General features: G+C 36.6%; 1 protein-coding gene across 2 annotated transcripts; it reads right to left on the reverse strand.

Moving 5' to 3' along the window:
* Positions 1-4,885: 4,885 nt before the first annotated feature.
* On the reverse strand, positions 4,886-8,182 carry LOC113274991 (vacuolar protein 8-like). 2 transcript variants are annotated; one of them, XM_026524418.1, is made up of 2 exons: positions 6,168-8,180; positions 4,886-5,299 (listed from the first exon to the last, which is right to left on the reverse strand). In XM_026524418.1, exon 1 carries the CDS (start codon positions 7,931-7,933, stop codon positions 6,194-6,196), a length of 1,740 nt encoding a protein of 579 aa, XP_026380203.1. In that variant the 5' UTR covers positions 7,934-8,180; the 3' UTR covers positions 4,886-5,299; positions 6,168-6,193. The 2 variants fall into 2 exon arrangements, with proteins under 2 accessions (XP_026380203.1, XP_026380204.1); XM_026524419.1 differs by lacking the exon at positions 4,886-5,299 and adding an exon at positions 5,458-5,931 and having other exon boundaries at positions 6,168-8,182.
* Between the last annotated feature and the right edge of the window lie 17,434 nt (positions 8,183-25,616).

A 25,616-nucleotide genomic window follows, 5' to 3' on the forward strand; every position in this document is an offset into this window, starting at 1 on the left:
AAGACAAAAACGGGTTGGAAATGGTAAATCCAATAACCCCTTAACCAAATATTTTTGGTAATGGCAAATTTACCCTTTCTGTATTAGTGTTAATAATAATGAATAATTTTATTAGTGTTTAATGTAAATGATTAGTGATTAAGATAATTAAGTTATAAAAGTTTGTGTTGATGATAATTTTTTGGGAAAAAAAAAGTTAGGTTTTTGGAGAAGAAGGGGAAGTGAGGAAAAACTTGTATTTTTATGAGCCAAATCCAGAAGATGAATACAACGATGAGAAACCCAATGCTAACAGTTCACAAGTATACTTCCAGATTATGTTTAATCTCATTTATGTAGGTTGAAATCATCAAGAAATTGATTTTTTTCACCCAAGTTCGGCAAACCATAGATAGGTTCGGTTTGAAATTATCAGCCGAACCTAACTTGTATACTACAAAAGATGAATAGTTCGACTTACTCGAAATACAACAGTTATTGGAAGAATTTATAGTTTCTAACTTCCGGACTAGTTACTAGTTAAATGTTCGGTTAATAAGAAATTTTCATTACAAGCCGAACCTTCTCCTGAGAGTTAGGTTCGGTTTTCACTTTAAATATCATATCAGCGGAACCATATATTTTTCCAAGTTCGGCTCATATTCAAAAAATCATATCATCCGAACATGTTACTATTTTCCATAAAAAAAATTAAACTCATGCATGTTTACGGGTTAGGCTTCTTATTACATATGTTTTCTATTATGCAGCTTTTTCATAGGATGAATCAAACAAAAAAAGTGGAAATTACTAAAAATGTTAAGAAAGTGAAGTCTAATTATGGAGAATACCAAGGTCCAAATTAAACTCATTAAAATCAAGTAGATCTTATCTTCAACTACAATAGAATGAAAAGACAAACACAACGCAAAAAGAATGAGGTCATTCCAACATCGGACGAAAAAGTTATGGCCAAAACAAGATCGAAAGACTTAAGTCTGTAGAGGGAAGGTTCGGCTGATAACATCAGCACGAGCTAGCCGAACCTAGAGCCTGCAAATAAATATTTTCGAAGTGTTTACAGAGACATGTTCGGCTTGAAAGTGATCTAATCGATTCAACCGAACCTGACAGCCACTTGGGGTAAATTTCACTTCTCAGGTTCGGCCGGAAAAGGTTGGAAAGATATTAGCCGAACCTGACACTGTTATGGGACATATTTGGATATCAAATTCACTTTTATCTCAAGAAAATACGATCTCAGAAGGATTATAAATCCTAACTTTAAGAGATTTATATAAGAAGACATCCAAATCCCTAAGAAGAGATCTTTCAATCTTTATCATCTCTCTACACCGCATTTTACTTATATATTATCTTCCACATCATAAAGAAGACATCCAAAGCCTAAAACGACAAACATCAATTTTGAGAAGAAAAATCAAGTTAGAGGTTCGATCTATAAACCAAATAAAGAACTAGCTGAAACATTTTAAATTATGAGTTCGGATTTTTAACAAACTATCGAATCAGCCGAACCTATCTTATTAATAGAACCTGGAGAAATGGTGTCAGGTTCGGCTGATAATTGATTTGAACTTATAAGCCGAACTGTTCATAAGCACCTTCAGGGTGGAAAAACAATGAACAGTTCGGCTGATAATTCGTCTTATTAGCCGAACATCAATCTGTGATCGTTAAAACCCAACTTTTTCTCGAATTAAACCTATTCTATCAATCATAAACAATAAAAGAAGATATGTGTTTGTAATAAATACTTTTTAATCCTCATTTCAGGAGTTGGTTCTTCAGTCGGTTCAATTTCTGGTTCAATTTCAATTTCTGCACCTTCATCTTCTATTTGGTCTTCAATTGATGGATTAAAAGAGGATTCAGAACGCCTACTTCCTACTATTTGCATTGTGCGAGTCATTATATAGTTGAATTTAATCGATGATCAAATTTTTACCAATCGACGACTAATTGTGGAGATGAAAAAAAAATGTCAGACAGTTCGCGAGTGATGGGCGGAAGGAAGAAGAAGAGAGATATAAACTGATTTTGATTATAGATTTTAAAAATTGTTATATTAAGATAAGGATATATTAGTAATTTAATTATTTAAGAGTATATAGGTATTTGCACTACCATTTAGACACCCCTTATAAAGTCACCATAGATGGGAAAACAATTATGTATGCCTAGAAATTTTCATGTATGCCCTAAAACAGGGTTCAATATTTCAGTGGGAGTCGGGTTCACAATTGTTTCTCATCAAGACATCAACTACCTTCCGTGAACTTATTAAGGGGTTGGGCTTGAGCTTAGGGTTTTTTGGCCCTAGCTTTTCCAGTGAGTATTGACTGCATGTGGGAGTATAAAAGTGACAGAGATATACAACTTTTACCGGCTTGTAAGATGGTTGAAAAGATGCACTTTAGATAATCGCTAATTACTTGAAAGGAAAAAAGAAGAGGTTTTTGCAAGAAATCACATATTCAGATTCAGTGGTGTACTGCATTTCTTTATTTAGAAGTTATGTTATTCAGGCTAATTACATACCAAGATGGATTTGTTATAGAGCTTCAATTTGAACGATTTTTTGGGCACCACTGTTTTCTTTTTGGGACCATGATTTGATTAGGCCACCTTCCCTATAATTATAAGGAGTGTCCTAAAAGGTGGCGATGACTAGTTACCCTTTTACCTAATTAAAATTATAACTAATCTACAACTTCTTCTTCCTCAATTCTACAATTTTTCTTCTTCTCTTCTTCATCAATTTATGATCATCTAAACCTGATCATATACAAATCTAATCAAAATCATCAAATTTTCATCGTCGTCGATTCATTGAATTTTCATCATCGATTAATCAATCTTTTATAAACAAACATGTCCATAAGTATTTTCCCACAAACCCATTAATTCTAGCTCGTTTTTGATTGAAATTTTGAGCCGTAGTCATCAAGATATGTTGAATTTGGAGGTTACAGTAGTAAGTTCGATTAGGATAATTTTGAAAAAAACCCTAGTTTTACAACCGAACTTTTAAAAATGAAAAACACGAAGAACACTTCGGCTAAGAATATTTTTTTTCCTAATTGAACACCTAAGTTTGGTTGAGTCGCAAAAATAATTTCAAAACCAAACTCTTCTCTATATAGCCAAATGTTGAGTTCGGTTTAATTGCAAAAAAAAAAAATTCCTAACCGAACTTTACTCCGAAAACCTATACAATGAGTTCGGTTGACTCGCAATTTTTTATGCTAACCGAACGTAGATTTCGGCAATGTTTTATAAACGTTGCGATCATGCCGAACCTATAGATTTTAAGTGCATGGAAAAACTAAGGGTTCGGCTGAATGACTGGTTCGTAGAGATTTTGCGAACCTACCGAACTCTGTTGTTTAAAGTTCGGTTACAACGTGGTCGAGTCGACTGAACCGAACAAAACTCTGTAAACTCAAGCATAGTAGTGTTACTTTGATTTTTCATCGGCTAGCCGAACAAACAAAAAATCCATTAAATCTCTGGTTCGGTTGCCTGTGATTTTGGATTTATTAACCGAACCGCATTTGCAGAAAGTTCGGTTACATGATCTTCATATAATATAACTGAACTTTGTTGACCTGGTTGAAATTTTTTGGTACAATTTTGATTTTGAAGATACTTTAGGCCATTTATAGCAACATTCACTAAGTTACAAGCATACTTCGGTGCTCAGAGGATATTTTTTCTCCATATTCACCCATTTCAAAATATTTTTTTTCTCCATCTTCTTCTTCTTTCATTACTTTAATCACTCAATAATTCTACTTCTTTAAAAAAAATCATCTATTAATTTAACCTTAATCAATGATTAATCATACTAACTAATCATTATACAAAAATAATCAGGAGGGTAATTTTGGTTTAATATAAATATTGTGATAAGGAGTGACCTAGATTTACTTCTAATTACCCAAAATAGAACAATGGTCCCCCAACAAAAGACTGGTCTCCAAAAAACCGTTCGCAGTTCTTCAATTTCTCCTTGTGCACATATCTAAACCCAGGCCCAGCAAGCTACACTACTTCCCTATCTGTTACAGTGGTAACTAAACCGTTGGGCTTAATTTAGGCTTGGGAATTTTGGGCTTGGCTTTTCTCGTATTTTCTTCATTTTACATCTTTTACCGCCTTAAAGAATTATTTTTCGCTAGAAAAGCACATAAGATTCGGTGGTGTAGTGCACATATCTAAACCCCGCAAGCTACACTACTTTCCTTTCTGTTAAAGTGGTAACTAAATCGTCGGGTGTTGAGATTACCACTTATTTCAACATTTAACAAGTCACTGCAATTTGATCATGCAGATAAACTGCACCACTATAATTATAAAATTCAAATTTTATAGAGGTTGAAATTTCTCCATAGGATCAGTTTAATTCTACATTGCAAAAGCAGCAACGCAAGCTTCCGTAGTGGCACAAACAGCATCGTTCTTTATTTTTTACGTCTCCTCTCTTGCACCATTGCTGAATGCTCGTGCTTCACTTTCTCTTGTTTCATTGCTGATTGTCCGCGTTTCAGTTTCCTTTGCAGGATTGCTTCTTTATCCGAAACCTTGTTTACCTTCTCGCCTGCATCGCTTTTCGGGTTGAATGAACTTGTTTCCCTAAAGATGGAGATCCCTGATGTTTAAAGTCAAATGTTTAAAGTAACAGTTACCATATATTGGAATTCAGGGTTTTAAAGAGGTTCAGGGCCTGAGGGTGAATTCTATTCCACGAGTAACTATTTCTTTTTGTTGGTGGACTTGCCATTTTCTTTGTATAGACTCCTTTTAGCAAAACAGTAGCCAAACCGGCTACTGCTATCCTCTGCTAGTGTCTGCTTTATTAATAGAATTGTCAATAGATGGAGCAAAAAAACACACACCGGAAGTAACTTTGTCACTCACATTTACAGTATTACAAACACAAACACATCAGAAGAATAAAGAGCTATTACAAACTTCTTTTCAAGCCCCATGCTTTCAAAGAAAAAGAAGAAAGAAAAAAAAGGATACTCTAAAAAAACGCATCCTATGCTTTTCGATGAGAAGTCACATATATATAATATAGTAAATGAAATACAATCTCTGTAAAATTTTATATTGACCGGAAACCACCTTTTCTCTGCTTTTCTGGTAGTAGTAGTAAGATAATAAAGTCATGGTGTGCAAAAGACTTTTCTTTAGGTTTGTTGCTGGGCAGAGAGAAAATTCAGAGGAAGCTTACTCCTCTCTTTCTCCCACCACTTGCTGTTGAGGATGATCCGCATCCAAACTGGAATTCCTGGAATTTAAAGATCAGAAATCAAAAAATCAAAACTGATAACATTGAATTATTTCTGCTTCGTTGTCCCTTAACAGACTGACAGACCCCCATTAAATTCCTTGATACCAGCTCATTCTGTACCCTTTTCTTCATAACCCCAAAAAACAAAATCTTAATTAACCAAAATCAATCTAATAGTATTAGATATTTCCTCCCACAAGGCCCCAATTACAATAAATCGATTTCCACATTTTCCATGAGATAATCTCCCATCCAATGGATGTACATTCACCAAACTAAAAGCACTTTTCTTGTGCAGTGTAATAATCAATTTATACTAAAAGGTGCACAGTAGAGTATTGAGTATAAATAAACAACGGAATAAAAAATAATTAACTTTCACGGAATTACGTTAATTTCAGAGGATCAGATGAACCTGCTTTCACGTGGTACACTAGATTTTACTATGTGTTTTCATTTTGACTAATCAAATTCAAAGTCTGACCAGTAATTAGTAAAACTGAGCCAAAAGTCAATAAAAGAAAGACCTTCTGTGAGCAAATTAACGTTCTGCCTCATTCAATCAATGAATTCAGACACCACATGGTCCGGAGAAGAAAAAGACCAACCCGCCGAACCAAGCAATTTTTCTAGCAAAATTTGGCCGCATCGAAACACTTTATCAGTTTATCCGGTAGGTGGGCAGAAGCTTCTTAATTGCTAGTCTAACGAATTGTAGCATAGTATACAGCCTATAGGGCAAAAGTGAGTGGACAACCCTACCCTTGGGAGTAGAATACAGAGCACTCGTGATTGCGGACACCAAGAAAAATAAAGAAATGGAATGAGAAAAAGTAGTAAAGAACAGAAAAGAAAAGAATAATACCTTGTGGGGGTTAGTATGAATTGTGTTTATTCCTTCCATATCCTACTACTAAAGATATTCTTGAGTCGATTCCCGGAGAGTCTTTGACAAGCTTTTCTAGCACCGGGAACATCCATTTCAGCAAGTTTCTGTAAATGAGAATAACCACCGGCGGACATTATCTTGTTCCGACAGCTCTGGCTACTTCCGGCAACAATCGCAGAAACAACTGATACCGGATATTTCTTATTAACTACTGATGATTCGTTCTTTGGATCTAACATTTGGACTAATCTTAAAATACTCTTCTCATCTCTAACGATTTCTTTCCGATTCGTTTTCGCTGTTAGTAATGAGATTAAAGCTTGTGCTGATGATTCTTGTAAACCGACTGGTTTTGATGACTCGTTCATCATCATTTTCACTAGCGATCCCATACAAGATGAAATAGATCGTTTTTGGAAGTCGCTCATTGATAAGTTACAGAGAATCGAGGCTGAAATCTGTTGGATCACTATTGTGCCGTTCTTGATTGCGTCGCAGAGTTGTATCAAAAATGAAGTTGATGATGATAAGATTCGGATTGTTGATGATGATCTTGATAATATGTAAATTGATCTTAAAACATGTTCTAATGTATCAGGATTTGATGATTCGTCAAGTAAATTTAATAGACTTTGTAATCCACCTTCTTGTAAGATTGAAACCCTAAAATCTTCACCAGCTGAAGCTAAAATCCATAAACAATTTGAAGCTTTTTCTTGAGCGAAAGAATTACCTGATGTCAATAACTGAACTAAAACTGGAACAATTCCTTCTTCAGCCAAAGAAACTCGGATTTCATCAATGGCGGATACATTTTTCACAGCTCCAACTGCATGAGTTTGTGCTAATGGAGATCCAGATCGACAAGTTTCAACCAAAACAGGAATCCCTCCGTAAGCTGAAACTGCCCATGAATTCTCAGGATCAGCAGTAATGGCTTCAATAGCAATAGCTGCTTTTTCTTTCAAATACATAGATCCAGTTTCAAGCAACCTCAACAGAGGACCTAATCCGCCTTCTTCAAACACACATTTCCTTGAAGAATCACTAGAACTCACAAGAAGAGAAACAGCAACAGCAGCTTGTTCACGAACAGATGAATGATGATTATTATCAAGCAAATGAATCAAATATCTCATATCTCCTTCTTTCGCAACCAAAATCGAAGTTTTCTCATCTTCGTTCAATATCTGTAACAACGAATCCAAAGCTTTTTTCTTAAATTCAATCCCACCGATCTGAAGTCTAGTAAAAAGATCTCTGATAAAAAATCCCAATTCTTCTTTAGCCGAACCTGGACCTGGTTGTGATAAAACAATAGCATTCGATTGCCGATTCAAAACACCCGATTTGAGCAACAAATCAATGTCATGGAGATGAGCAGAGAGTGAGGCTGAAGACATATCTATATCGCTCTGCATTAGTAGTTTCCCGCCTGTAGATGTAGGGTTTTGACATTGTTGAGACAGAGAATAAGTTTTCTGAAGAGAAGTGAGTAGATTAGGCAATAAATCTTGCAAAAGAGGGTTTTCAGACCAAGTAGAAGTATCAAAATCGGAGATTTCTGATAGAGATGAGCTTAGAAGAGTGAGTTTAGTACGAATTGATTGCCAGCGTCCGATGAATGATTTAACAGCGAGCGACGAGATTAGGAGAAGTGATACAAGATGGTTGATTAAGCTTAGAGTCTGTGTTAATGGTGGTTGTGGTGGTGGTGGAGATGAAGTGGTGGTGGGATGCATTTGCTTGGAGTTATTCAGGAGAATAGAATAACTCAGTCGGGAAATGAATCACATGAAAAATGGATTTTAGATAGAGATGGATGGAGATACTGCTTGCTTGCTTGGATTGAAAGGAAAGAGAGAGAAGTGAATGAGGTTCTACTGTCAGTACTCAGCTAGGAGAAGAAGAAGATATGGTGGTGGTGACTCATGACTGGCGGAGGTTGGAGACTTGGAGTAGGGGAACAGAAGTGGGGTAGTTTGGGAAATAAATTAATCATTGACGAGACTTTTGCTAGCTTTTTCTTTGTTTAAAGAGAGAGCGAGAGTAGGGGTCCTAGGGGGACAGGGAAAATGGCCGTAGGTAGGAACGGCGTTTTTAACACGGCAAATGGATTTTACATCACGAGGTTGGAGAGGGGGACGTATATGTTGTTTTACTGTTTGTCTTGACTTGTGACTTCTAGTGCTGTTGTGCACGCTCTGATTTTGATTTATGTGTTTGTCTTGGCTCGTGAGTCCACTACTATTGTGCACGCTCTTTCACTGAGAGGTTTTATTGTTTGACGGAATGGTGATCACTGAGGGTTTCGATAAAAAGCAGGAAGCTAATTTGGTTATAGTATGAAACTTATTATAGGGTTTTAAGAGCAACTGCAGTGGTGCGAGTATAACCAAAGACCAAAGAGAGAAAAAAAGATTAAATTTTGGGTTTAGTATGGTGTGTGATGCTACGGTGGAAAGACTAAATTTGGTCAGACGTACATTATATGTTCGCCTGGTGTGGGGCGTAGACTATACCAACGCCTGATTGGGTAGATCCTAAAAAAAAAAAATGAAAAAAGTGGGGCGTGGTTTTGAAAACAAAGAATGGGGCCCCATACAAAATAATTAAAAAAAAAATGGGGCGTAGACTTGCGTACTCCCCATGTGGAGCGTAGACTATACCAACGCCTGATGTGGGGAGTGGAATATACGTCCGCCTGATGTGGGACGTGCACTATATGTCTGCCTGGTGGTGGGGCGTGAAGTATACCAACGCTCGACTATATTTGGGTTTAGTCTTGGTCCCAGACCAAATATACTCTGGGTTTTAGTCGTTGATCAAAATTTGATCGATAGTACGTTCCACTACGTCTGTTCAAAAGACCAAATATTTGGGTTTACTCTCCCACTGTGGACGCTCTAAACATTGGATTTTGAGGGTTCACAAGATGATAAAATCGGGTTATGAAATAGTAATTAACAAAATTCCATATCCAACTATTTTTTTGTAGTGGCTAAATTACCCTCCGTGATTATAAAATTAAATTTATTACCTTTCACCTTCTCTTTTCATACATAAATCACGATGAAGGTGATGATTATAATTTCATCACGATGAAGACGATGATCATATACAAAATACTAAATCTATTATCTTTTCCTTCTCTTTTCATTCACAAATCATGATGGAGATGAGGATCATAAAAATACACAATTATTCTTCTCTCTCTTCTTATTCTCCGTCGCGATGAAGAAGACGATCACAAAAAGAAAAAACTAAAAAAATCCATCACTTATTTTTGCTTTTGAAAACCCCCAACTTTGAACTATAAGCTAACCTACGGTTGGGAAATATATTCATACTTCCCAACCGTACGTACAAGTTACGGTATGGAAGTATGATTTTTTCAAACTGTAGGATTTTTTAACCCAGAATATACGGTTTGGAGTTAAGAATTCCAAACCGTAGATGACATACGGTTGGGTTTCCCAACTCAACCGGAGACAGTGCGTACGGTTGGGTTTCCCAACCACAGACAGTTCTGAAACTATTTTTCCAAAAACCTAATTCGATCGATTCCGCCTATCCATGCATTAAAACTAATGAAATAAGATGGGTTGTTTTTATTTTTACCTTATTAAAGTCATTGCGGGTGGATTAAGTGGTGTTAACCCGATAATGAATTATTTTGAGAATTGATGATTAATCGAAGAAATAGGCGATGGAGGTGATGGGGAAGAAGAAAATGGAAGATTTAAAAGGAGAGGAATGGAAATAAATTAGTTTTAGGTTTCAATATTTAATATGTTAAGGATATTTTAGTATTTTTTTATGAATTAGGTCTCATTATCTTCATTGTAGGATATTTGAATTCTCAGGAGCCCTCAAAACTCTTTTCTTGAAACCCTTATATTAGGTTTCTATAACATTTCAGAATAACATTTACCGTAAAAAATCAATTTTTTATAAAGCAAAATATTTTTGTTTATGATTTCTACTGCTGGTCCAAACACGTTTATTTGATACACGTCTATTTTCATTTTGGTGCAGTGGGCACTCCAATCTCTAGGAATAGATGGGTCCTCACTCCTCACTAGCAAGCAAGTGACTCAAGTGATCGTCTTTTCTTGTGCAAAATCTCCAAGAAGTTATTTATTAATCAAAAAGAAAAAAAAATAGGGGCACAAGCTAGATTTCCTAAGAAATACGAAGGACAGAAAAAACGACATTATAAATTATCGGAATCTAAAAAATAGGAAGAGAAAATCTACATGTTCATACTGGCCTTCCAATAAAGTCCACAAGATTATTCTAACACTAACAACGCATTCGGTTCAAATTTTTGGGAGTCTTGGAATTGGATTCCGAGGGAATGTACCCAATTCCCTGAAACGAAGAGGCTTAAAATTTTCGGAATTGAATTCCGGCGGAATCCAATTTCCTTACAACTTGCCTATTCTATTACATCGATGGACCAATAAAATAGAATCCAATTCCGGAGAAAAGGGACTACCCCGGAATTAAATTCCTGATTATTTGTAAAACTTGAACCAAACGCGCTCTAAGTGATGTCATTATTAGCTCCCCTTATAGCTAATTCATTAGCCATTGTATTCTCCTTTCCGGTAAATGTGTTGTTATCTAAATTGTATTGTCTTAAGAAAAGATATATAATTCTTCCAATGGACAAACGAACTCCACAAAGACCAGCATAGGATGAGTTGAGCCACATTCAAACCAAACTTTTTGAACTTTTAATATTTTGTAATCCTAAAAGCATTAATAGCTCACAATAATCCGTCACGGAAATGTTATTTTCACCTAGAAAAGTTGCAAAGCTTCTCATCACCTCACCAAACAATATTTGTTCCAAAAGAATTACCCCACAAATTACTTTGCTTGGATTGCCTAAAGCATGGGGGAAGAAAATATCATCGACATGTGGAGCGAAGTGGATGCTCGGACATAATCTATGAAAGTATGGAAGGACGCAGCAACTTACTCTATACCGAGATATTTTCCACTCTCCCAAAATATGGAGGTGTGTAAAGTTTGGGCGAGGTCTACGGTCAAATATGAAGTGAATAGATATTCATTTAGTGAGAAGCTAGAATGGTCAGGTTGAAAAGATTCTCAAGACCATGTTATAGTCTGTTTTATTAGGGGATATCTATCCTGGACGCTATGCACAATGTGGAACTTACACAAGCAATAATATGCAATACGACGAAAATAATACCAATCACACAACACCAAAAATTAAGGGCAAACTTCCACTATGATAAATAATGGGTTACAATGATATCTCCCAAATTGGAATTCCACAAAGCTTCAAGGTGCATATAACACTTGGATAACAATGCCCTCTTTCTCTACTCACTCAATTCAAAGATGGATAACTAATTCTTTACCAAATACTTGGATAGATTCAACCAATAATAAAACAAGTAAAATGAGAAACTTATTACTATTAGGATTTGAACAAACCCTAGAAAATACCCCTTTGAAGAGATGTAGGATGTGGTGGATAAATCTTCACCAACCAAACCGGTTCTTTTCTAGAACACCCTTCTTCTTCGAGCTCACAAAATCTTTACCAAAAAATCTCTAATGGCGGCTGCACTTTTCTTTTCTTTTCTCCCTTTCCTCACTCACATTAAAAGATGAAGATCTCCTATCCATCAATTTTTTGCACGACAAAAGAAAAAACGTATATACCAAATCTCTTTCCTTTTTCTAACCTAACAAAACCTCCTTCCAATCAGCTCCCCCCTTATTTGATAAGGGTAGCCTTAATTGTTGGTCCAGAAGGAGTGACCGGCCCAAAAATCCCCCCCTCACGACTTATGGAAAGGTACTTGTCACCACCACATCTGCCTTGCTGGAGAAATATACATGCTTGTACTTCGGTAGTGACTTTTTCATCATACCAGAATCGTTATCATCTGTATGGATTTTCTCAACTAACTCCCCCTGCTTCTTATCAGCTTTCACCATATCATTGTAATAAATAAAATAATACCACCTCATCTACTGCAACACCTATAGCATCCTTGTCCTTGTTTTTTCCATTCCGGGGTTCTTACTTCGGTTTTCTGCATTCAGTTGCATAATGACCTTTCTTGTGACAGTTCCAACATTCAACGTCTTTTCTACTTTTTCGTCTCCCCCGCTATTCTGTAACAAGAGATTCTGAATGAGACAAGTATGACGACTTCCTTCTAACTTCTTCGTTCAACAAACTGTTTGTTGCAATAGCCGTAGTTAACTTATTGTCTTCAGCAGTATAACTTAGAGATATCTACAATGCTTCCCAACTCTCTGGTAAAGTATATTTAGCAACATATAAGCTTGCATTTCATCAGGAGTCTTTAAATCCATAGATGTGAGCTGATTCATGATACCCTTAATTTCATTTAAATGTTGTGTCATTGAACTTCCGTCCTTGTACTTTAACTTTCCAAGCTTTGCAAATTGAAGAGTTTTTGCGAAAGGAGATTGCTGGCCATATATCTCCCCTAACTTTGTCCACAAAGAATATGTTAGTGTCTAACAAGCCATGTGATGAAAAATAAAATCATCAATTCATTGTCGAATAAAACCAACAGCTTTACAGTTAGCAAGACGCCACACATCTTCATCTGTCTTGTCAGGCTTTACTCCCTTATCCTTTATAGGAGCATAAATATCTTTGCAGTAAAAATATCCTTCCATCTTCGCCTTCTATATCGATCACGTAATGCTCATTGCTCAAATTAACCATTCTAGGACTAATGCTACTTTTCCATATTGCACATGGTTATCCCGACCAACGTAGCTCTGATAGCACTTGTTGGGGGATACCGATCCCGGACACTATTCAGAATATGGAACTTACACAAGCAATAATATGCAATACGACGAAAATAATACCAACCACACATCAACAAAGATTAAGGGAAACACTTCCACTATGACAAATAATGGGTTACCACGATATCTCCCAAATTGGGGATCCACAAAACTTCAAGGTGCATATAGCACTTGGATAACAATGCCCTCTTTCTCTACTCACTCACCGCACAACTATTTCTTTACCAAATACTTGGATAGATTCAACCAATAATAAAACAAGTAAGATGAGAAACTTACTACTATTATACTATTAGGATTTGAACAAACCCTAGAAAATATCCCTTTGAAGAGATGTAAGATGCCATGGATAAATCTTCACCAACCAAACCGGTTCTTTGCTAGAACACCCTTCTTTTTCAAGCTCACAAAAATCTTCACCAAAAGATCTTTAATGGTGGCTGCACTTTTCTTTTCTTTTCTCCCTTTCCTCACTCACGGTAAAAGAAGAAAATCTTCTATCCATCACTGTTTTGCACGTCCAAAAAACCATATATACCAAATCTCTTTCCTTTTTCTAACCTAACAAAACCTCCTTCTAATCAACTCCCACTTATTTGATAAGGGTAGCCTTAATTGTTGGTCCATAAGGAGTGAACGACCTATCATGTTTTCGATTATTTTTGTGTTCGATTACAGGTAATTTTTTGAGAAAGAATTATTGGAAAACAAATTATAACAAAGGTAGAAGTAATATTCTAGATATTTGTCGATGAATGCTTCAAATAAAAAAAAAAGTGCGGACGAGCATTTCCGGCATGCTGTAATTTATTATTGTCGTTCTAAAGTATATCTTGATTGATTATTATTACTTCTTTCAAACTTTAATCCCTTTATGAGGATTTTTTGAAATGAATAGTTTTGGGAGGCAAATGAAGCTGTCTTCTCGTGCTTCTTTATTCAATTTAAAACCACGACCAAGGACAATTTATATTCGACGGTTAATCTGTTAATGCACATACTGCTGTTGGGGCCTTTAGAACGCCGCTTAAAGATTCTTCTTCTAAGTAGGTCGTTGCATTATCTTTTTCATATCGCTGTATGATTATTATTATACCAACTTTCTACATCCAATTCTAATTTAATTTAGTACTTCGTGATTAGCGCAATCAAATTTCATGTTTAGGCACAATGCAGTTGTCATCCACTTGTGAATGTGCTTGAAGCGGAAGTTCTTTAATCTTTGTGCAGAAGTTGCACCCAACTCAATCTTTTATTGTGTCTTGGGTCGGGAGCATGTGCAATGGGTCCTTGCCATGTCAATAACTTACGCCTGTGCAGAGGAATGATTAATTTACAGTACAACAGTCCTTCGGGGAGAAGGTCGACGAGCACTATACAAACGCTAGCTTCCACACCAGTCGTTCTCGCCATGTTTATGTCTCTTCTCTATTATGGAGTTATGGCGTAATCTTGGATGCAAAAGGTCAAATTAAGACGATACTAACTGCATGATTTGACACAGCCGTCCATTTCGCAGGGCGCGAGATGGACCCAAATTTTTTGAGAGCCTCTAATCAATCGTATGAATCGTAAAGTTTCGTGTACCAGTTTCTATTTAAAGCTTCAAGTGCTATTCAATTTCTATTCAAAGCTTCAAATGCTATTCAGTTTCCCTTCAAATATTCAGAAGGTGGCATGAGTTCAATACCAATTCCTAGCAGTCCCCAAGTTTGGGTGTGAACAGGTGGAAGAATCAATTTCTTTAAAATATCTACGATAGATTTTAAATCAAGTGAACTATAAACCTAGTTTAAAACGTTTTTCTTTTCGTTTCCTTTTTTACCTTTGAAGTTTGAACTCTAATATAAAGTTGGGCCATTTACAGAATTGTCATACTTTTGTATTTGGGTCATAAAATCGTTACATTTTTGTAATTCGTTCACAAAACAGTCATACTTCCATCGGATTTAACACTTTTGAATAAAGCGGTGTTATCTTTTCCTAAAATACCCTCCTTCAAAATACCATTTTCATTTAACTAATTAGTTGAAGTGGTGGTGGTGGAAGTTAAGAATCTTCACTAAATCTCAGAGGGGAAGCGGTGAACCCTTTGGGTGAATGTGGTGTAACGAACCTAAATGTGGTGTAATGATCCTGAATGCGGTGTAACGGTGTGTAAGTGGCGGCACCACCACCTACAAATAGCACCACCATCAAAACAATTACAATGAAGGCAAAATTTAAAATTGTGTATGGAGGGATAAGAAGGAAGGACACATAGGTAATTTGATTAACACATTTAACTATGAGACATCACTTAACTCTTTTTTTAATGAAAGTGTGACCATTTTTGTAATAGTTTGTAACAGTAGGATAGTTATGTGAATCGGGTCCTCATCCTATGACCATTTTGCAATATTTCCTATAAAGTTCTTCCATAAAATGAGCTAGATTTTAAATCAAGTGAAATATAAGTGAACTCTAATATAAAGTTCTTCCATAAAATGAGCCAACTAAATCTTAATCGTCTGTTTGCGCTCTTATTTGGGTTTGCACTTACTATCATTTTTTTTCTTTTTGCAACAATAAAAAACAAAACAAGCAAAGCCATGTTTATGTCTCTATTATGGAGTTATGGCGTAATCTTCGATGCAAAAGGTAAAATTAAGTCGATACTAACTACATGATTTGACACAGCCGTCCATTTCGCAGGGCGAGATGGACCCAAATTTTTCGAGAGCCTCGTAATTTCCCGTATCTTATGAATCGTAAAGTTCCATGTACCACTTTATCTATTCAAAGTTTGGAATGCCATTCACAATCTGACTTGCATTAGAGAAATGTGTATTCAAGTACTTGTAAGGTGGCATGAGTTCAATTCCGTTCTATACCCAGCACTAGAAGCCCCCAAGTTAATTGCTACAGGTAAGTCATGGCTCTGCAACAAGAAATCGAAGCTAAAACATCCAACACTGTGACATAAGCAGGCCGATTTTTTTTTGTTTCAGATGCAGTTTGGTGTTCATCCTAGCAAAATCAACAGTCCTAGCTCATTATTCCTGGAATTACTAATCCAAATCACTGAGTTTCTCATCGATCTGTGTAGTTACCTTACAATCTTCAGTACCAAAAACATTCATAAAAGGGAAAACATCTACACTTGCATTTAAACCAACAAAGAGAACATTAATCACAACACCTTGTCCACCATAATTACAGACCAAAGAAAAAAGACCCATCACCTACATAACTACCAAGAAACTCAGTTTACAGATACTACTGAATCTCTAAATCAAGAATTGTTCATCAACTTTATCACCACCAACACAAGCACCACTTACTATCAACAACAAAATTCAAGAAACAACTTAAAAGAAACCGGCCGAAGAGAGAAATACCACAAAATCAGACCTGCCATCATCTACAAGAAGTTTAAGAAAACTAGGAGTAAGCATCGAGAAAGCCATCTTGCAAAAAAATTGTTGATCATCTTCAGATTTTTTTCAAAATCTGAAAACTTGGCTGCATTCGACACTCCAAAAGAGAACTCTAAAAATCCTCTTCATCGTAACTCCAGTCCTCGTCCTCCTCATACCTTCTTCATCATCTTCATCATTGGAAACATCATGCAGGTCTTCATCAGATTCACTGGATTCAGCTACTAGAGCAGCTCAGAGATATATTCTCACAGGGGATCTCTCTCTTCAACTTTGGGTTCTCCCTCCTGCATGGTTCTGGCAAATATCTTCGGATTGGCTCTCTCAAACTCAGATCTTCTGAGCAGTTTCCAGTCAAGATACCTATGCGTCTTCTGCTTGTCCTTAGCAGCATCAGAATCTTCTTCACTGGTGTTTACCTCATCCACTGAATATTAAAACCCTGCATCAGAACCTGCCTCAGAATCACTCTCAGTTGCAGTGCCATACCTTGGACCTTATTGGCGCTTCAAAGATCTCTCATCCTCCTTTCGATCAGACCTGGAAAAATACTTTGGTACCCAAGTGTTGATGGTGGTTTTTAGTTCAGGGTCAAAATCGTAAAACCTTACATTTAGCACTGTGATCCTGTAAAATAATAAAAGCCACTTGAAAGTAATGAGTGCTCAAACCTCTTTACTTACACATGTATTGAACAAACTCAGTATATATATATATATAATTCATTCAGAATGGTGCGCATAGTAGCAGTCCCAAATATTCTGTGAATTCTATTTTATGTCAGCATTATTAACTAATGCATGACTCGCCTGGTATTTTCTTATGCTATGTTCCCAGCCGAACTCTCGTTATTGACATGACATGACGATTAAGTATGTTCACTCTCAGCAGAGTAGCATGAATCTCCCGAAGTGCCAATATTGAGATCTGCATGAAAATATCCACACGGGCTACATCACTCTTTGACAAAGGGAATCTCATATCGACGCGCTTTTAAGTTAGCTCGATCACGCTTGAATTCCTTAAGGAAAATCTAGATTGTTAATATCAGTTTCAGAAACGATCACGGCCACACAATTTGGCCGTGCAATTCGACAAACTTAGACCACTCCTGGCATAACTAGGTAATTATTGCATCGACCGCCTGTGGGCCCACCAACGTCCCAACCAACCGGGCTTTGCCTAAACGCATCCCAGCGTTGTCAAATGCCAACCCTAAGTAGGGTGGTCGCGCTATTGAAAGAAGCTCTAACGGGCATAGACTATCTAAAACAGTCTTAAAAGCGTCACAGGCGTCCAACTTTGCCAACCAGGCTGGACGGCTTGGATTACCCCATGAGTGATTAGGGAAGTGCAAGCACGCACACCGGCGGCCCAGCTTTTTCCCCACTCGATCAATCTATCAACGACAAGACCATGAGGCAATAAATCGTTTACCCAAACTATGGAAGGCGTGATGCTTCTAAAACCCTAATTTGGGTCGCGGAAATACGTTAGCGTCTTAAATCGATCACGACCATCCAACTTAGCCGGCATGTTTGGATGTCTTAGATCGCGTTTTAGATGATCAAGGAAGTGCACACGAGTTCACCGCCGGCCCAACCCTATTTATTTTTGATCGACTTACCTGTGGGAGGTCAATGAAGCATCGAATTGCTCGATCGAACTGGAGTAGTCGCGGCTGTCCAAAAACCCTAATTTACACTTTGCGGCAATATATTTCTGACGCAAATCGATCTTGGCCACTCATCTTCGCCGGCCGAATCGAGTGGTCTAGATCCGATTTTTGATGGACTAAGAGATGTAGGCATGCAGGACGATGGCTTGTCTCCATACTTGCCAAAACGATCCGTTCGAATCAACACCCAATGTTTGCATTCAACTTGTAGTTGCAGGAAATCCTACAACACACCTCTTGTAATAATTTGTAGATTTAAACATAAAAATGATGATAAGAATGCTAAAATTATAAAGAGACACAAGGTTTACGTGGTTCGATCAATTTGATCTACATCCACGGGTTAGGTTTTACTATGATTATTTGTAATTGCATCTTGATTACATGGAGACTCCATTAATGAGTATTTGGAGCTCTAGGTTCTTGAAGGAGGAAGAAGAAGGAGATAATAATAATACAACCAATTCTAATTTCTCTCTCTACAGGATGTATCCTCTCCTAAAGTGTGTCTCTCTTTCTGATTATCTCTCTCCTTTCTCTCTCTTGCTTTTCTCTTTATATAGGTGTTTACATAGTGGATGACAGCTAATGTACAGCTAACATTACCCCTAATTTCAGATCTGGCTTGCGGTATTTTCGCAAGCTTACAAATGTAACATTCGCAACATTCCTAATTTTTGCAAGATCATCACACTTTTCTCATGTTTAAGTTGATGTCATCTGTTATGTCGTTTCTGAAATCATCCTGCGATGTCTTCGCGATGTGTTGTTAATAATTTTGCAAGCATATTCTTCTGTGCGAGATTCTGATCCTACATATTGCCTCTTTTTTCTTGAATATTGCTTGAAAAGAGATCTTTAAGAAAAAATCCACCTTGTTGTAGTTGTTGGAGGAACGAGCGAAAGAATATCGGACTTGAAAAGTACGTACTTTCCTCTATTCTTTTGTGAAGTTCCGGAATGTTGCGAAGTAAATAAGAAGTATCATCTTTTGAAGTATGCGAAGTATGAAGTATCCTTGAAAAAGTATAAGAAGTATTCAATTCTCGAAATATAAGAAATATCCGTCCTTGAATGAGAATAATAAGTATTGCCTCTGTTCATGCGAAATTATTACTCCATTTTTGGTGATTCTTGCCGAAAAGATAAAGAACATAAAATGTTTTCTTGGTAATCCATAGTTGCCTCTGTTCTTTATCTATGAGGGTAGAATCTTTGAGAAAATATTGAATGTACGAATTGTTTCTTCATTCTCATCTTGCCTCTGTCTCATGTTTTGTGCTCATGCGATAGTATAATCTCTTCAAGTTGCTTATAATTGTGCGAAATAATTGAGCGAAATAATCACATCATTCGGAAGAATCATATTCTGCGAAATTCTGACACATTCTACGAAATTTTGAATCATTCTGCGAAATTCTGAATCATTCTGTGAAGTTATGAATAATCTTGCGAAATTCTTGAATAATTCTGCGATATTATTGCGAAATTCTGCAATATTATTCCGTACAGTTTTGTAAAGTACCTATGCGAACATAATGCTTATGTGATGATTATGTTATGAAATGTGTATGCGATGTTTATGCCATGAAATGCTTATGCAATGCTTTTATGATGCGAGTATGATGCTTGTATGATGAGAATGCTTATCTATTGCAATGTATAGTTAATGTTTGTGTACTTAGCTCATTTTGCCGTCTAAAATTGATGTAGCTCTAAATTGCTTCCATTCTTCATTTCTCTGCCTTTTTCTTTAGTGTATGCATTCTTCTTCGTGTAGTTATTGTTCTTCACAAGTTCTTACTTGTTTTTCATCTTCCCTCTTTCCTGCACTATTAGTATCCCATAACAGTATGATCATAATATCAAGTCTGCGGCATTTTCACTGCCTCAGTTTCATTTGCATGTACATATTCGCAAGCTTTTTTGCTTACATATAATCATTCTCCCAAGCTTACTTGCTTACTCATTTTCTTATGTGGTCTTATTTTGCCTTCCTAGTTAAAGGTCTTATCTTGCCACCTCTTGTCATTGCGACAAAATCGCAGGACGTCTTTGCACTTTCATGCAAAAACCCATTGATCTTGCCTTAAATTTTTCTTTTGTATTATTGCCTTTTCAGGATTGTTGCGGCAATATGACAGGCCTAATTATTCTTGTGAAAATAAAGCCCCATGACATTGTCGTCTTGCGACGAAATCGCATGACGTCTTTACACTTTCATGTAATGACCCATTGATCTCGTCTTATCTTTTTCTCTAGTATTATTGCCTCTTCAGGATTGTTGCACAAATATGACAAGCCTTAATACCCTTGTGAGTAGAAAGCCTCATGACATTTGCGTCTTAAGACACTTATCAGCTCCCTAATGGAGAGTGCCGCCCTTATCTCCCCCTAGTTTCCCCTTCAAGGAGGCGTACTTCTACCATACAAGGTTAGCTCCTCCCATCCAGTCTTAACAACAACCAGTTGTTTTCTTAGCCTCTTATCCCTTTTTCCTATATGGCTTATGGTTACGAGACTACACCCTAAGTGGGGTTTTCTTCGGGCCGAGTGCAGTATAAGCCAAGACTTGTCAAGAATGGCAAGGACGCTTCAAACGTCCCTGGCACTCTTGACTCAACCGTGTACCTCAGCGCCTTGATCAGATTCTGCACTCCTTGGGAGAGTCCTTATTACCTTAGTCTCCAAACCTAAGTCATATGCTTAAGCTGAGAATCCAAGGTGCCTCTCCCGGATGGGCTTTATTGACCCCAAATCTCCATGACTCAGGTTCCAGGGGCGGTGTAACCTTTCCCTGAGCCATGCAACAGGTACCCCCTTATATGACGTACTTTAGGTCTTACATTTGCCTCTTGCGAAATTTTATTCGCGAACTAGGGTGTACGCCATAAAGGTTCGCCCCTATCTGCAAAATTTTATTCGCGTTTCTGCGAAATTTTCGCATCTCTTTGTTTCTGCAAAATGTTCGCGTTTCTTTATTCTTTCATTCATCTTTTCATTTCTGTCATCTCTTTCATTCATTCTTTCATTTCTGTCATCTCTTTCATTCATTCTTTCATTCTCATAATATCATATCATTTGAATCAAAATAAATATTCAAGAGAAATTTTAATACATGGTAACTCTGAAATCTTTGTAGTTGTGAAATCTTTGTAATTTTGCAATTCTATCGCGTTTTGTAAATCAAATCAAAAATCTTTTTATTCTCTGCAAAATAAATATTCTAGAGAAATATATAAATTGAATTTTCTCAATTTTCTGTAATTTTGAAATCTCAAAATCTCTGTAATTTTGAAGTCTTTGTAATCTTGAAATCTTAGTAATCTTTATAATCTTTGAAATCTTTGTAATCGTGTGATTAAATCGCTTTTTGTAAATCAAATCAAAAATCTTTTTATTCGTTCTTAGTATAAAGTAAAATGTTCAAGGAAGTGTTACTTATCTTTCATGTGAGTCGATGTCAAAGAAGTGAATAAATGCCTTGATATGTATGAATTTCGCGCAGCAAAAAGAAGTGAGACTTGAACCCTTAACCTGCTTCTTGGATTTTCTTCGCACCATACCAACTGTGCTAAGCCTCTCTTGGAAATAATCAAAGTTCTTGCGAAGTATTCAAATTCCAACCGTGTGAGAGGCAATTATGTATAAATTTCGTATAAAAAAAATAAACATGTGAGAAGCAAGAATTGATCCAGCGACCTGTTGATTGCATTCATGCCTCCTAACCAACTGTGCAAGCTTCTTCTTTGCGAAATAATCATCAACTCTTTTATGTGCGAACCAAGTATGCGAACTCTCTTATGCGAAATAATAAAAAACAAATATGCGAGTGGCAAGAATTAATCCCCTGACATTCTCCTTGCGAAGTATCACACTGAACCATCTGTGACAACTCTGTTGTGCGAAATAATTAAACAACTGTAAACCTTTATCCTCATCTTCACCCTTAATAGCTTAAATATAAATATGCGAAAAAGGAACGCGTGAGGTGGGAATCGAACACGCGACAATGAGCTCATAAACTTCGCACATGACCAATTGTGATGCCTCTTGTTTGCGAAATAATGAAACAATATTGCGAAATTATTCATTTTTTCGCTCTCTGTAAAAAAGAATAAAACTATGTTCGCAGGCGAATTCGAACTTGCGACCACGAATGCACATACTGCTCTCTGGACCAATTGTGCAAGGACCTCTCTGCGAAATTAACGCATAACTTTTTTCCTTATTCTTTTATTCTCCCATGCAAATGAGAAGAAAATGAAAAATATGTGTCTCTGCGAATTCGAACCTGTGACCTATTTGTTGTTCACTCAGCCTTGAACCATCTGTGCGAATTTCTGTTTGTGACAGAAATCACAACTTCTGACTCTTATCATTATCTTCGTCTTTCCTTTGTTTCTTCACAAAATGCCTCTTGCTTTCTCCTAAACATGAAAATCTTCCACTGAAACTTCCATTTTTCCTTAAATTTCAGCACAACAACTAATTTTTTTCTCTTACTCTTTTCATGTCTTTGAATTATTGATGATGTTTACTCCCTGAAGTGATTTCTTCCATAAAATTTCCATTTTTGAACCTAAATTTTGTAGATCTAGAAAAATATGAACAGTAGCTAATCTTCATGGAAATTTCTTGAACCAACAAGTTATAGGAAGGATAAATCCTTTACTCGCTCCCTGTTTCTAGCGCCAAAAATGTAGTTGCAGGAAATCCTACAACACACCCCTTGTAATAATTTGTAGATCTAAACATAAAAATGATGATAAGAATGCTAAAATTGTAAAGAGACACAAGGTTTACGTGGTTCGATCAATTTGATCTACATCCACGGGGTTAGGTTTTACTATGATTATTTGTAATTACATCTTGATTACAGGGAGACTCCATTAATGAGTATTTAGAGCTCTAGGTTCTTGAAGGAAGAAGAAGAAGGAGATAATAATAATACAACCAATTCTACTTTCTCTCTATACAGAATGTATCCTCTCCTAAAGTGTGTCTCTCTTTCTGATTATCTCTCTCCTTTCTCTCTCTTGGTTTTCTCTTTATATAGGTGTTTACATAGTGGATTACAGATAATGTACAACTAACATGCTGCTGAACTATAGCTACGCCAGAACATGTACTGGGTACATGTACTGCGGCTCTGGACTACAATAATTTTCCCAGTTTTTGAAACTGGTATGCATATTGTGCTGTATCCAGATTTATTTTAGTTCTATATTTCTCTCTAAATCAATTCGAAAGATTCCCAAATAACATCAACGACACATATCACTGTTCCAGGCTATTTTCAAATGATAATATTGAATCACGATTTAGATTATGAGCAATAAATTGTTCTTAACCGAAATTCATCAAGTATGAACAAATGTTCATTAAGATTTGTCATATATAGTTCGAGAACGAATTACCAAGATAAACTTGACTCGAAATTCTTGATATGCTTGCAATAGTCTAATTAGTCATGCAACATCGTCTGATAGATAGAAGGATGAATATAACTTGAGAAATATGCTGTTCAGTATTCACTTACCTTTTGTTGTAGAAGTTATCCAAAAGTTTCGGTTGATCTTCGCCTTCCAACGGTAGAACTCAGTGATGTCCAATTCTCAACTACACACTTCTATCCTAATGCGATACTTGACTAATTGGAGACTAGAAATCAAGATATAGTTTTGATCCACTAAATTTGATAACAAGCTTGATATAACAACACTTGTGAATTCGACCGAGTAATGCTCTAACATAAATAGATTGATTTTTGACTAACTATATACCACATGACCATCAATATATCTCCAATTCAATAATTACTCTCTTGCTCTACTCCAGTATAAATTATACGTTGTACTGCATTAAATCAATTAAAAAGATATCAAACACCTAGTACTGCATACACACATTGTATCTACCCGTTGATAGTGGATTTTTGACAAAGGTCAAAATCGTAAAATCATGATACTGCATGTTTCTGACCCGACTTCAGGAATGTATGTGACGATTCATATTTTATGATCCCTGAACCATTTCACGATCTCTGACTGAGCGAACATTCCTCTCAGAGCTATGATGAATATGTTTCTCGAAAGGCCTCTCAGCTGAGCGTTCGATGATTCACACATTTCATCATCACCTCTACATAGAATCAAAATGATTGGGCGGCTCCTAGACGTAATGTTTGTTAGAGAGCTTAACGCCTTCAGTACGTCACGCTGCTCGCTGTTCCTGACTGTGTAGAGAGACCGTGTATAGAATATCTTGATAATTGGGTGGTTCCTAGACATAATGTTTTGTTAGAGAGCTTAACGCCTTCAGGACGTAACGCTGCTCGTTGTTCCCTGACTATACACCCCCTCAGAACGAGTATGATACTTCAATTATCTCATATCTCGATTTGCAAATAGATTAATTCTAGCGTGTCATTGATCAACTGAATTCCTAGAAAATAATCTATTCTATATCATTACTCCGTTCCATGGATGATCCTCAGCTGGATTCCATGGATTAGTAATAAATAATCTTTCTATCTCATTACTTCGTTTCATGGCTGATCCTCAGCTGGATTCCATGCATTAGTATTAGATGACCATTTTATCTCATTACTCTGTTCTATGAATTCTCAGTTGAATCTATGGATTAGTAATAGATACTCAATTAATTTTATTGCTCTGTTTCATGACTGATTCTCAGCTGAATTTCATGGATTAGTAATAAATATGCATTATCGGGCATTTGGGCCACCATCGAGTAAGCCCCGAGAAAATTGTGCGAGTGTACTTTGCAAATAATGCACAAGCGAGCACCCGAACGCACGATCGAGCATTCAAAAATATGGAAAAACGAGGAAACCTGTGCAAAATGAGGAGGAAAATAATATTAATAAAATAATAAAGAGGCGCCTAAGGGGATCGGGCCTACTGGTCGGACGGTCATTCCGCCGTGGCCTGTCCCGCACCTCTTTAAATTATTTATATTATTTTGTTATTTTCCCTCATCCCATGAAGACTCCTTCATTTGAGCAAACTCTTGGTTTCTCCATACTTTCCATCAAACATGAGAAAATAGTAAAAAATAGGGAAAGGTATCACGGGACCGGGCCACCTAGCCGACCGGCCATGCCCTAGCCTTGGACGGTCCCACACCTTCCAATTCCTTATTTTCTCATATTATTATTTCCTTCATCTCATGAAACTCCATCGTTTGAGCGAAAACCCTAGTTTTTCAATATTTTCTCAAATATTGCTCAAACCATGAAAATGCCAAAAAGTCAAATGGTCACATGACCGACAAGGCTTCTCATGTCAAAAATTAAAATATTATTATGTTAATATTCCCAAAATATTGGTTGCACGAGAAAAGTTCTACTTGCTCATTTGAGCAAAATCGAGAGTTTCAGTCAAGATCAAACTCTTCTGAAAAACCAGAATATTGCTCAAACGCACACCAGAAAATACCAAAACTCTCAGGACTGAGACACGG

This window comes from Papaver somniferum, chromosome 4, assembly GCF_003573695.1.
Source record: "Papaver somniferum cultivar HN1 chromosome 4, ASM357369v1, whole genome shotgun sequence".
Lineage (NCBI taxonomy): Eukaryota > Viridiplantae > Streptophyta > Magnoliopsida > Ranunculales > Papaveraceae > Papaver > Papaver somniferum.

Bases quoted from the DNA above. Each gene is read 5' to 3' on its own strand.
- LOC113274991 (XM_026524418.1), bottom strand. From the start codon at position 7,933: ATGCATCCCACCACCACTTCATCTCCACCACCACCACAACCACCATTA.